Genomic DNA, 14400 nt, shown 5'->3' with positions numbered 1-14400 from the left:
AGGGTGGAGGGTCGAGCGCGGTATCATTGGATATCCCCGGCGAGACAAACAAATTGGAATTATAACTTTTCTTGATCCGAGATATTTCAATGTCTCCAGTCAAAAAAAACATCCTATATCTAAGCGTTACAAATTCTCGACAAATTCAAAAAAATTTTATTGTGATTATGAGTTTCAGCTACACACGAGCCATCTTCATAGCATAAAAAACGTACTTGAATAGTGTAACTGCTATAACAGCGTAACACATTGTCCTAAAATTTTGAGTGACAACATTCACACTGAATGTATAAGTGGAATAATTTGGCATATCGTTCACATACAATCAACTAGAACGAAGGTCATAAATGTAGGGCATCATATCCTTTTAGGTTAGTAACTGACTCATTTAATTAGTATAAGATGACGCGCTACAGACACGAAATTTAACCGACAGGAAGAAGATGCTGCGATACGCAACTGATTAGCTTTTCAGAGCATTCACACAAGGTTGGCGCCGGTGGCGACACCTACAACGTGCTGACATGAGGAAACTTTCCAACCGATTCCTCATACATAAACAGCAGTTGACCGGCATTGCTTGGTGAAACGTTGTTGTGATGCCTCGTGTAAGGAGGAGAAATGCGTACCATCACGTTTCCGACTTTGATAAAGGTCGGCTTGTAGCCTATCGCGATTGCGGTTTATCGTTTCGCGACATTGCTGCTCGCTTTGGTCCAGATCTAATGACCGTTAGCAGAATATGGAATCGGTGGGTTCAGGAGGGTAATACGGAACGCCGTGCTGGATCCCAACGGCCTCGTATCACTAGCAGTCGACATGACAGCCATCTTATCCGCATGGCTGTAACGGATCGTGCAGCCACGTCTCGATCCCTGAGTCAAGAGATGGGGACGTTTGCAAGACAACAACCATCTGCACGAACAGTTTGACGACGTTTGCAGCAGCATGGACTATCAGCTCAGAGACCATGGCAGCGGTTATCCTTGACGCTGCATCACAGACACGACCGCCTGCGATGGTGAACTCAATGACGAACCTGGGTGCACGAATGGCAAAACGTCATTTATTCGGATGAATCCAGGTTCTGTTTATAGCTTCATGACGGTCGCATCCGTGTTTGGCGACATCGCCATGAACACACATTGGAAGCGTGTATTCGTCATCGCCATACTGGCGTATCACCCGGCGTGATGGTATGGGGTGCCATCGGTCACCTCTTGTTCGCATTGACGGCACTGTGAACAGTGGACGTTACATTTCAGATGCGTTACGACCCGTGGCTCTACCCTTCATTCGATCCCTGCGAAATCCTACATTTCAGCAGGATAATGCACGACCGCATGTTGCAGGTCCTGTACGGGCCTTTCTGGATACAGAAAATGCTCGACTGCTGCCCTGGCCAGCACTTCTCCAGATCTCCCACCAATTGAAAACGTCTGGTCAATGGAGGCCGAGCAACTGGCTCGTCACAATACGCCAGTCACTACTCTTGATGATCTGTGATATAGTGTTGAAACTGCATGGGCAGCTGTACCTGTACACGCCATCCAAGCTGTGACACAATGCTCAGGCGTATCAAGGCCGTTATTACGGCCAGAGGTGGTTGTTCTGGGTACTGATTTCTCAGGTTCTATGCACCCAAATTGGGTGAAAATGTAATCACATGCCAGTTCTAGTATAATATATTTGTCCAATGAATACCCGTTTATCATATGCAATTCTTCTTGGTGTAGCAATTTTAATGGCCAGTATTGTATATGAAAATAGTATTGCAGTAGATGATCAATATAGCAAACAAGTAATATAACATCTTGATTTTGAGGATTTTTAATTTTTAATAAAAAGGCCTCTTAAACAATCCAGATCTGGGTCAAGTGTGAGCGTTTGATCGAGGCACGCTGTTGCTACTGTTGCCCGCTAAGTGCAGCTTGGTTTGCTCGTCGTGTTTGGCAGGCCGCCACGTGGGCCAAGCAGCGGCTGAGCGAGGCGTTGTTCTCGTACGCGTTCACGGTGGCGGTGCTGCGCCGAAGCGAGACCAGCGACGTGGTGCTGCCGGCGCCCTACGAGCTGTGGCCCCGGTTCTTCGTCGGCCCTGACGTCTTGCGGAGGGCCTACGACGCTCGCCTACGCGGTAAGTCCCGTCTTCTGCTGTAACTTATACAGGCCACCCAACCTTATACAGAGGGTACGGTGTCGTAAGCGGAGTACTCTGATGCAGGGAACTAATGCTCATTAACGAATATGCCATGTTCCTTTCTGACGTCCCCACACTTCGATCCTCCACTTTATCGTGTAGTCCCGTGCCTAAGAATCTCGAAAGCAAGGCCATTGGAAAAGTTCAAATGTGTGTAAAATCTTATGGGACTTAACTGCTGAGGTCATCAGTCCCTAAGCCTACATACTATTTAACCTAAATTATCCTAAGGACAAACACACACACACACACACACACACACACACACACACACACACACACACACACACTCACTCACACACACACACATCCCCGAGGGAGGACTCGAACCTCCGCCGGGACCAGCCGCACAGTCCATGACTGCAGCGCCTGAGACCGCTCGGCTAATCCCACGCGGCAAGGCCATTGGTTCCGGATACTGCCCAGTTGATATAGGGAAACGTATACAGCTCACCGCCAAGAATGGCAGTGACATCTCGTTCAACTAAACTATATTTTTAATATACACAATCTGAAAAATAAGTAAAGCAACCAGAAGGCAAGGTCAGATGTAATGTTACTATACACATACAAACCTTCAGTGGGTATGTAAATAGTTAGAGCTGCAGTTCTCTGTGATAGAACTGATGGCTCTCGATCTTCCACCATAATCGAGTCCATCAACATGAGGTGGCAAATATGAGGTAGCCAAGGAGGTGGAAACGTGGCTTCTACTACGCCAAGACTGCTTGGTAGCTACAACTGGAAAACACAATTAATTAGCAGGAGTACAAAATAATAAAGTACTTATTACGTAACTTTGCTGTAGTCCATGATCAGTTGGGTGACAATTGCAGAAGACGCACTAGACTAAGCGTCTGTAGAATGACATAATTTAGAAGTCACAAATCTTGCAGTGACGAATTAATCTCTAGTAATCTTGAAAGTCGAATGCGGTGAATTTGAAGACTAACTTGGAACGGAGCTACAGAGACTTGATGGCAACAATGACTGAGCTGCAGACGATGACTAACATCGGCCATGGCTGACCACTCAGCGCGGCTACGAGCTGTAGACTGGCACAACTGCGCTACTCTCCTGCTGCACATGAAACGTGGCCTAGCGGCGCCTCGCGGCGAGCATAAGTACTGCGACTGGCTGTGTACTCTTTGGCTAACACAGCCGTTCTTCTGTTCCGTCTATCGAGAGAATCGCATCCGACGGATCGATCTCCCAGGCGGCGGTGTGATCGTATGACTGACGACATCACAAGAACGACGACTAGAGAGCATCTGTGTAGTTCGTGTTTATTGTTATTACCAGACCTGGTAGGATATCTAAGCAACGTGAATAGCGTCAGACGTTGAGTGGTCTCTGTGAAGGATACAGAGATGCTATGGAGTAGTGTGAGACAACGCTATCAGCACATGACAGAGTCTGAAAGGGACCTAACTGTGGGTCTTAATATGGCTGGCTGGTCGAACTGTGCAATACTCAGATTTGTGTGTGTGTTTGGAGCCTATGGGCGCTCAAAGGTGAGGTTATCAGCGCCCCATACTTGTGAGGAACTTGGATTTAACAATTGTTATGACGAAACTACAATTGTCCAGTAACAACTGCAGGTTCTTTGATTGCTCTGGGAGATGGCTGATTGGAACTACAGCATACAAAATATTAGTTCACTTTATTAGAAGAGTGCTGCGAAGATGTACTTAATTATATACAATCCATTGCCGCAGGAGTGTCTTTGAACAGTAAAGTATCACTTCATGCACACAATTACAAACTCTACACTTGAAGTACAACATTCACAAAACCACAGTTCTATCTGAGACTTGAATAGCACAAGTGTCCTAACTAGATGATCCTGACTGCTTCATCGATGATCACGAATTTAAGGAGAGTGAGTCGACCTCGGCTGTATATCGACCTCTCTGCTATGGCGCTGCGGTGGTGAGAGAGAGGGGGCATGTCTTGAGCGCCTCCCATTTGCCGTTGCGGACTGCAGCGAGACATCGCTTATATCTGTGGTGTCGGTGCGCTTTGCTGACTTTGGTGTGCCACTACTATCTTTGGATGATACCACAATAGTGGTCGGGTGATGGACTGCATGGAAGCGTGAGGGCAGGCATACTCGTCGTCAAGTTTCTGGTCAACCATGGCTGACAACCACAAGGGAGGACCGATGTACTGTGCACCAAACACTTCCTAATCCTTTCATTTCTGCTCCTACCACACGAGAACAAGTAGTGGACTCCCTGCAACGTTCCGCATCATCCCACACTGGTCGATGACTAGCAGCAGCCGGACTAGGAAATTACAGTCCCTTCAATAGGCTGCCGTTAACACCGTGTTTCGCGTGGTGCCGTGACTGGGAAGCGTAAGCTGCTGATGAATAGTGTCGCAATGGGTTTAGCAAACATTCGCGGTTCTGCACTACACCGGTCGACTGTCGTCGGCGAGTATGGCGGAGACCTGGAAGGAGATCCGATTCTTCCAATGTTTTGCCAGAGGCACAGCAGTGTTACTCCTGGCGTTATTCATTGTAAATAAGTATTACAGTAGTTGTATTACATGTTTATTACCTTATAAATAAATAAAAAACTTTTTTATTTTAAATTCAGTGCATTAGTATTTGTAAAATGACTCTTAGTGTTCATTAAAAAATGACGATCATTCCACTTGGGACCTGTGGAATGGTACATTAGCTTATTTGTTTTAGTTGTAAATATTTGTCATGTATTGTTGTTTTTCTGACATGTTCCACATCCTGGAGGACCTCCTCACTACGGATCAATTGGAATGAAAGTAAATCTAATCTAATCTAATCTATGGTGTGCGGACCATCGAGTATGACATCACATCAACTCTGATGACACAACGACACGTCACGGACATCCTGCGTCCTCATGCATTACATCTCACGCAACAGCATTGTGGTATCTTTTTCACCAGGTCACAACTCTTCCAGGCATGACACACGTATCTATGAACTGTCTGTGTTATGCTCGGGTACTTGTGTGACTAGCAACATTCCCAGATCTGTTACCGATACAACATGTGTCGGATCAACTCGGACGTCGACTTCATACCACTGCCAGCATCCAGTATATCAAGGACCAGTAACAACAGTTGTGGGTCAGATTGTCTCAGGAGACGATACAGTGGCATTACTCGTATAACACACTTCCCAAACGAATCATTGGATGCATCCAGCCCAGGCGATGCAACGTCATATTGATAATCTACATCTACATGGACACTCTGCAAATCACATTTAAGTGCCTGGCAGAGGGTTCATGGAACCACCTTCACAATTCTCTATTATTCCAATCTCGTATAGCGCGCGGAAAGAATGAACACCTATATCTTTCGGTACGAGCTCTGGTTTCCCTTATTTTATAGTGGTGATCGTTCCTCCCTATGTGGGTCGGTGTCAACAAAATATATTCACATTCGGAGGAGAAAGTTGGTGAGAAGATTCCGTCCCAACGAAAAACGCCTTTCTTTTCATGATGTCCAGCCAAAATCCTGTATCATTTCTGTGACACTCTCTCCCATATTTCGCAATAATACAAAACATGCTGCCTTTTTTTTTGAACTTTTTCGATGTACTCCGTCAGTCCTATCTGGTAAGGATCGCACACCGCGCAGCAGCATTCTAAAAGAGGACGGACAAGCGTAGTGTAGGCAGTTCCCTTAGTAGGTCTGTTATATTTTCTAAGTCTCCTGCCAATAAAACGCAGTCTTTGGATAGCCTTCCCCACAACATTTTCTATGTGTTCCTTCCAATTTAAGTTGTTAGTAATTGTAATACCTAGGTATTTAGTTCAATTTACGGCTTTTAGATTAGGCTGATTTATCGCGAATCCTAAGTTTAACGAGTTCCTTTTAGCACTCATGTGGGTGACCTCACACTTCTCGTTATTTAGGGTCAACTGTCCATTTGCGCACCATTCAGATATCTTTTCTAACTCGTTTTGCAATTTGTTTTGATCTTCTGATGACTTTATTAGTCGATAAACGACAGCGACAAACGACCGAAGACAGCTGCTCATATTATCTTCCAAATCGTTTATATAGATAAGGAACAGAAAGGGGCCTATAACACTACCTTGGGGAACGACAGAAATTACTTCTGTTTTACTCAATGACTTTCTGTCAATTATTACGAACTGTGCTCTCTCTGACAGGAAGTCACAAATCCAGTCACATAACTGAGATGGTATTCCATAAGCATTTCACTACGAGCCGCTTGTGTGGTACAGTGTCAAAAGCCTTCCGGAAATCCAGAAATACGGAATCGATCTGAAATCCCTTGTCAACAGCAGTCAGCACTTCATGTGAATAAAGAGCTAGTTGTGTTTCACAGGAACGATGTTTTCTAAACTCATGTTGGCTGTGTGGCAATAGACGCTCACACTGCCAAGTTCCTTGTAAATTTGAGTCGCTTCTCCCTTTCGTAATTACTGAAATAACATACCCTCTCAACTCGTGAAATTTCATTCCATTTCCTCCACGTCTTATAGGTGATTCGTTTTGTTATTGTCTGGCGGTGTTTTAATGGATAAAGGGATTAAAATTGGTACCGTCTTTTTCAGAAATAAATACTTCCACTGCCTGTATGGTTTAGTTGCTTCAAACGAACTTTGGTAATTTTGAAATAATACGGCCCCCAGTCCAAATGGACACAATGAACTGCAGTTGGTTATAGCAGTGGCTTATGTAGACTAAAATTGTGTTTACAAGTAGATTACATAATTCTGTACTGTATCTGCTGACGCAAGCTTTCTCTGCGATTACTGAATTTAGAATTTCGGTATCAGTCTGGTCAATTGAACTTTGAAATGAACTTGAACAGGACAACGCATTGATCTCGCCGGACACTAAGACCTATCCTTAAGAAATTTATTTTTAGATGAATTAGTCACAGCACAAACATAAAGTTTCAAGCCGCTGAAAGTCATTTTGCAATAAAAACTGTGAAACAATGCTACAATACTGTACACCAAGCGATCAGAGAACAATAATATTGAAGCAAAACCAAAAATATTATAATACTTAACTTGCTTAGTGCTAGAATTCAGTTGAAGTTAAATAATAATATTCAAATCTAAGATCGTTAGACTGAACCTCTTTCTACGAAAACTTTCTATTAGTTGGTGTAAGTTTACTCGTGAACTTCTCAAAGGAATAATATTAGACGCAATATGATTACAATATCTTCGGTATTTATGGTACTCAGTCATGGAAATAGGAACCTTGCTTCCATGAATCTATCGCAGCTAATAATGAAATAGGTCAATAATGTAGTCTGCAAAACACAGTCTACGCAACATTACATCTATATAACATTGCACTGAGGTGACAGAAGTCATGGGATAGCAATGTACACATGTACAGATATTGGTGATATCGCGTACACAACCCATAAAAGGGCAGTGCATTGGTTGAGCTGACATTTGTACTCACATGATACGTGTGAAAAGCTTTCCGACGTGATTATTGCCGCAACAATGGGAACTAACAGACTTTGAACACGGAATGGTAGTTGGAGCTACACACGTGGAACATTGGATTTCGGAAATCGTTAACGAATTCAATATTATGACATCCACAATGTCAAGAGTGTGCTGAGGGTATCAAATTTCAGGCATTACCTCTCACTGCGGACATCGCAGTGGCCGATGGTCTTCACTTAACGATTGAGAGCAGCGGCATTTGCGTAGAGTTGTCGGTTCTGACGGGACAAACAACAATGCGTGAAATAAATAACTGCAGAAATCAGGTTGGCACATAGCACATAGGATAAACGTATGCGTTAGGGCAGTGCTTTTGTTAACAGCACGACATCGCCTCTTCTGGACTCGTGACCATATCGAATGGACCTTAGACGACTTGAAAATGGTGGCCTGTATGCCCGCAATCCACCGTCGCCGTGGCTGCATAGATTTCGCCGTCCCCCCCCCCCCTCCCCCCCCCCCCCCCCCCACCTTCAGGCAGCGGAGCTGATGTCAAAAGTTTCTGTATATATTGTCCCGGCTAGTTACGAACCATTCCCTGCCTTGTGGGTCGGGCATAAAACATCTCTGAATCACGTTGCACGTTGTGAATCTATTCGTGTTAACTAGCAGATGAAAACTGATTGCGTTCTTCCAATGATATTTCATACACTTTCAACCACGACGGATCCAAAGACAGTTTTTTTTTATTATTACTCTGGAGTAAGATATCGATTGAGTTCCAGTCTATTTTTACTAATTCGTTTCCCTGAGTAATTTGATTTAGTTACGTTAGCAGTCTGTATGCATTCGTTGAATCCTATTAAATATGTTTGTAAAAACGTTTATCAACTTCCTCCAATAACTCTTGAATGTTCACAGATATTATTGCCTATGTACTAGCTGATTGTGGAATTTAGTAAACACTGGGAATGTCTCATATACTTCTGTTTTATTGCCACAATTAAATTCTTAAATTAATGACAGATGGCCCTGGGGGATCAATGAAAGGAGAGTGATCCTACTGTGTATTGTTTCGGTATGATAACAGTCACTCAGTATTACATTCCTTCGTGTACCTATCATAAAAGATATGCTTTCCCATGAAACTGTCCTTTGCCATTAATGTCCGATAAATAATAAATATGTCTCTGGGCCTTACAGTGTCTAAGCTGCTCAGTTCTCACGACACGATATTAATTATGGGTTCGAAACCTTTCAGTGTCTGTTTAGCACAAATTTAGTCTTTTAACGGGCACTATTTTCCACTTCTCGTTTATTAGCGGAATCACCTTGACAACGAGCGGCAAAGATGCTAGTGTGTAAGTTCCAAACTATTTTCGGTCCCAATACTCTTTCATAATTCGCATACAGCGAATGAAGTCCTAATTCAATATAAAAGTTTCCGTACTGTCAATAAATCTCTTCACAGTCGTAAATATACGATCGTAGCTTTTCGTTTAACACGTACAATCACCATTCACTTGAATATCAATGTTCGTACACCCTATCACCTCTAATTGACTCCGTCTCTGAATTTATCCCAAAATAATCTCTTCTCCACCACTCCAATGTCTAATCCAATTCAAAGAATGCTATTTAATTAGGCTTCTAATCCCAAAATTCCGACTACCACAGAAGAAATGCGAACACACTCGCCACGGCTGAAAACATAAACTCAAGAGACCTAACAATGCTGCGCATTGGTTTATATATTACATTCAAAACAAAACACAGATCTGATATGTGTTCCTTGGATTCCCTTTGTACTGATTTGCGTTGCTCTATTTCGAATATCTACTCTTTGTACTTCAAATACTGCAACCGTTTTTTGGCTCTTACGCCATTTCGTATTACAGAATTTGATCTAATCTCGTTTCTGTATAACTACTCTCTAAACAGCGGTTACACCTGGTCGGATGAGTCCCAGCATCCGTTGGTAAGAGCTGATGGTGGGGTTAGCGGGTGGCGCACACCCTACGAAGCTATGGACTCCATTAGCCAACGAGGCACTGTGAAAGCTTGCGCTGGCTTGATAATCTTGTGGGTTGTGTTTACATGGTACGAACTGAGTCCTCTGGTGCAACTGAACCGACCATTGACGGGAAATGGTTGTGTTCGGCTGCTTGAAGACCATTTGCAATCATTAGTGGACTTAATGTTCGCAAAAAACAGTGCTCCGTGTCAGTGGGCCACAACTGTTCGCGTTTGGTTTGAAGAACATTCTGGAAAAATTGAGCGAATGATTTTGCCACCCATATCGTCCTTCATGAATCCCATCGTACATTTATGGGACATGGTCGAGAGGTCAGTTCGTGCACAGAACCCTGCTCCTGCAACACTTTCGCGATTACGGATGCCTATACAGGCAGCATGGCTCAGTATTTCTCCAGCGGACTTATGACGACGTGTTGAGCCCAGGACACGTCGAGTTGCCGCACCACGGCGGGCAAAAAGGAGGTCCGACTCGATACTAGGACGCATCCCACGACTTTTGTCACCTCGTATAATAGACGAAATGTTTTCAAAAGAGACACATGCATTTACAGTTTAAATTACTAATCGATGTAAGCATCGATTTTACAGTCTCGTGATGCTTCTTGTGTCGCCGGCCGCGGTGGTCTCGCGGTTAAGGCGCTCAGTCCAGAACCGCGCGACTGCTACGGTCGCAGGTTCGAATCCTGCCTCGGGCATGGATGTGTGTGCTGTCCTTAGGTTAGTTAGGTTTAAGTAGTTCTAAGTTCTAGGGGACTGATGACCACAGAAGTTAAGTCCCATAGTGCTCAGAGCCATTTGAACCATTTGAACCAAGCTTCTTGTCACCGAAAGTCGAAATTTTGTGGAGAGGTTGGCGACAATAATGCAAGACTGCTCCATAAAAAAAAAGTTTGCAACAAATCATTAATAATGTGCAAACCCATAAGTTGTCATACTTTTCTTCACTCCAACCCTCCAGTGCCATACTTACGAGAAACTGCATGCTGTTAAATCTCGCCTCGTAAATGCAGGCAAGTGAAGTTCGCCGTTTAAGAGTACGCCCCACGGCTCAAACCTGGTGCTAGCGACACATACAGTTACACAAATACCTTCATCTTTGCGAGCAGCTCGCACTCGTGCGTGTCACTTTCCGAAGCCGTTCTTAGCAACACATGTGAATTCTTTTTCTTTCACCGTGTCCCAGTGATTAATTGTATAGTTTTAACATCATGAACACTGATAACTTTCCAGAATGAGATTTTGACTCTGCAGCGGAGTATTCGCTGATATGAAACTTCGTGGCAGATTAAAACTGTGTGCCGGACCGAGATTCGAACTCGGGACCTTTGCCTTTCGCGGGCAAGTGCTCTACCAACTGAGCTACCCACGCACGACTCACGCCCAATCCTCACAGTTCTACTTCTGCCACTACCTCGTCTCCTACCTTCCATACTTTACAGAAGCTCTCCTGCGAACCTTGCAGAACGAGCACTCCTGAAAGAAAGGATAATGCAGACACATGGCTTAGCCACAGCCTTAGGGATGTTTCCAGAATGAAATTTTCACTCTGCAGCGGAATGTGCACTGATATGAAACTTCCTCGTTGTGAGGAAGGGGAGTGAGTCGTGCTTGCGCGCGAAAGGCAAAGGTCTCGAGTTCGAGTCTCGGTCTGGCACACAGTTTTAATCTGCCAGGAAGTTTCATATCAGCGTACACTCCGCTACAGAGTGAAAATCTCATTCTGGAAACATCCCCAAGGCTGTGGCTAAGCCATGTCTCCGCAATATCCTTTCTTTCAGTTGTGTTAGTTGTGCAAGGTTCGCAGCTTCTGTAAAGCTTGGAAGGTAGGAGACGAGGTACCCTACTGGCAGAAGTGAAGCTGTGAGGACGGGGCGTGAGTCGTGCTTGGGTAGCTTAGTTGGTAGAGCACTTGCCCGCCAAAGGCAAAAGTCCCGAGTTCGAGTCTCGGTCCGGCACACAGTTTTAATCTGCCACGAAGTTTCACTGATCACTTTGATTAACAGTGCTCTCCATCCAAAACGAATAAGGAATCATAAATCTCATAATGTTATTATATCTTTGAGAAATAAATATATTAACGTATAACTGCATCTGTGGTGAAATCGTTACATCTTGTCTTCTGGAAGGCGTTTGCAACTGTTCCGCACTGTCACCTAATGAACAAAATACGAACGTACGGAATTTCGTATCAGTTTCGCGACTTGCTTGAACAGTTGGCAGCTAGTCGAACACACCACGTCGTTCTTAACAGAAGTAAACCTTTAGATGGGCGTACTAGATGGAGTGTTGTAGGACCACAATGTATGCAGATGGTCTAGTAGATAACGTCTGAAACTGCGCGAGGCTATTAGCGGATGATGGATGCAGGGCGATGCAGTTGCCTCAATCGATGTCGTTTTATACAACCCGAAATGGTGTATTTGGTCTTCAAAAGCCATCGCGAGGTTTTTGTATTCCCTTGCTCACTACGCGCAAACTATTAGTCGTACAGAAAAAAATGAACAGGACTTTTTTTGTAAGAAATTTAATTTAGTTGAATTTAGTACTAGCATACGTTTTCGCTAGAGGCCGTAGTTTTAGAGTCATTCAAGAAAAACGTACAAAATTAACTTTCAAATAGACCCCGACTGCCACACTCAGTCCCCACCGGTCAGGATCTCTATTATGTTGTTCACGACACTCCCTCCTACGGCTGTACAGAAATTTTTCCCACATTAGACCTTTTTTGTCTTCCTTGACTGGCTTACTACGCCACCGGCTTAGTCGAGCATTTACTAATTGTAGAATTGACGTTTGTGAACGTTTTACTTAACTTTTCGTGAATTTTAACAGCGTAAAATAAACAATTACATCGTTGTATTCGCCATGCCTTCTGGCTGCAAACTACTGTGCTTGTAGCGGTTAAGTTTGGATCGAACTGTCAACGTAATTTGTTTTAGCGTAACGTTTACAAAATTCGTTTTTCTTTCATTGCCCTCAAGGGCACGTTTACATTAATAATGTTGACGAAAAAGCCGATATTGCTGGCGACGTAATAGCCCAATCTATAAAGACCTAAAGAGGTCGATTACCGGGAATAGTTCGTGCAGTCAGAAATTTTTGGTAGGAGGGAGTGCCACGAGCAACATGCTAGAAATCCTGACTAGTGAGGGATGAGTGTGAGGGTGGAGGTGCGTTTGGAGGTCATTTTTGTACTTTTTCTTGAATAACTCGAAAACCGTGATCTCCAGTGAAAACGTATCCCAGAGAAAAATTTAACTGTATTAAATTTCCTACAAAACTGTCCCGTTCATTTTTCTATAGGACTAATAGTTGGAGCGTAACGAGCGAGAAAATATGAAAATCTCGCGCGTGGTTTTTGAAAGCTGGATATAATATTACGGGCTGCATAAAGCGACATCGGTAGGGGCAGCTGAATTACCCTTTGTAGAGAAGACACAGCGCTAGAAAATTGTAGCGAAAAGCAGGGAGACCTGCAAAGGATCGATCTTTGGAGCAAGAATTGAAAGTTGACGTTCAACGTAAATAAATGTAATTTATTGGGCATACATAGGTGGAAAGACCCGTTACTGTATATGATTGTAGGATTGACGAACAATCACTGGAAGCAGTTACATTCATTAAACACGTATCTGAGACCATGTGTGTTCCCAGCGAGCAGGCCATGAAGGTTTTGACGGTAGTGATGTTCAAAGACGATGTTCAAACTGCCATGTGATGAATATTGTTTTAGAGACGTTGCTGAAAACGTCGTCCGTTTACGTAAATGCACAACTGGCAGCTGCGTGCTAGTGATCGTGTGTGATCGTGTGCGACGTTCAACACAACTAAATGTTTCATAAATACTGGTTTCAGTTTCAGTTAAATGGTCACCCTGCTTTTCTGGAGTGCCTGTCGGGGTCTCATGCAGCGAAGACTTCACCTAGCCTCACAAAAAGAAATCCATGACTAAGTCAGCAACATCTATAAAACAATATTAATCAGATGGCAGTTTGAATACCACCTCTGAGCATCACTAGTGTCGAAGCCTTCATGGGCACATAGCGGGTGCATCTGTGACATTTTCGCCAAACAAAAACAGTGTTTCTTGGATATTTGTGGTAAGTTCTTCGGGACAAAACTGCAGAGATCATCGGACGCTAGGCTTACACACTACTTAATCTAACTTAAATTAAACTTACGCTAAGGACAACACACACACACATACCCTAGGGAGGACTCGAACCTGTGGAGTCACGCGAACTGTGGCAAGGCGCCCTAGACCGCTCGGCCACCCCGCGCGCCCAAGTGTTTCTTCTTATCTCCTTCATATACTCTGAAACTTTGTGTACACTGCTTTTTTGTAGACATTTATTACAAAGTTGAGCCATTAAATGTCATTCTGTGTTGAAAATTAAGCCCACAATACTAATTTTGAAACTAACGTAGTTATTCAGTACATCAATGAAAGGAGGAGATAACTGTATATCTCAAACTATCACGTTGATCCTAAATATAGAAGCTGAGTATGAAAGAAAGTACATTACAGGATGGCTCAAATGGCTCTGAGCACTATGGGACTTAACATCTGTGGTCATCAGTCCCCTAGAACTTAGAACTACTTAAACCTAAGTAACCTAAGGACATCACACACATCCATACAGTACAGGAGCCATCTTCATTACAGCAGCTTATGGTACAATGTACCACCTTATTTACTGATTCAAAGCCTACACAGCAATATCA

General features: G+C 43.7%; 1 protein-coding gene across 1 annotated transcript in view; it reads left to right on the top strand.

The window, feature by feature from the left end:
• The window catches only part of LOC126161610 (allergen Cr-PI-like), a 158677-nt gene that overhangs the window by 41003 nt on the left and 103274 nt on the right, over positions 1-14400 (top strand). The window contains exon 4 of the mRNA XM_049917564.1: positions 1957-2134. Coding sequence (XP_049773521.1) covers positions 1957-2134 — 178 coding nt within the window. The remainder of the gene's footprint in view (positions 1-1956; positions 2135-14400) is intronic.

The sequence above is a fragment of the Schistocerca cancellata genome, chromosome 2 (genome assembly GCF_023864275.1).
Source record: "Schistocerca cancellata isolate TAMUIC-IGC-003103 chromosome 2, iqSchCanc2.1, whole genome shotgun sequence".
NCBI lineage: Eukaryota > Metazoa > Arthropoda > Insecta > Orthoptera > Acrididae > Schistocerca > Schistocerca cancellata.
This window is presented reverse-complemented; position numbering and strand designations above follow the sequence as displayed.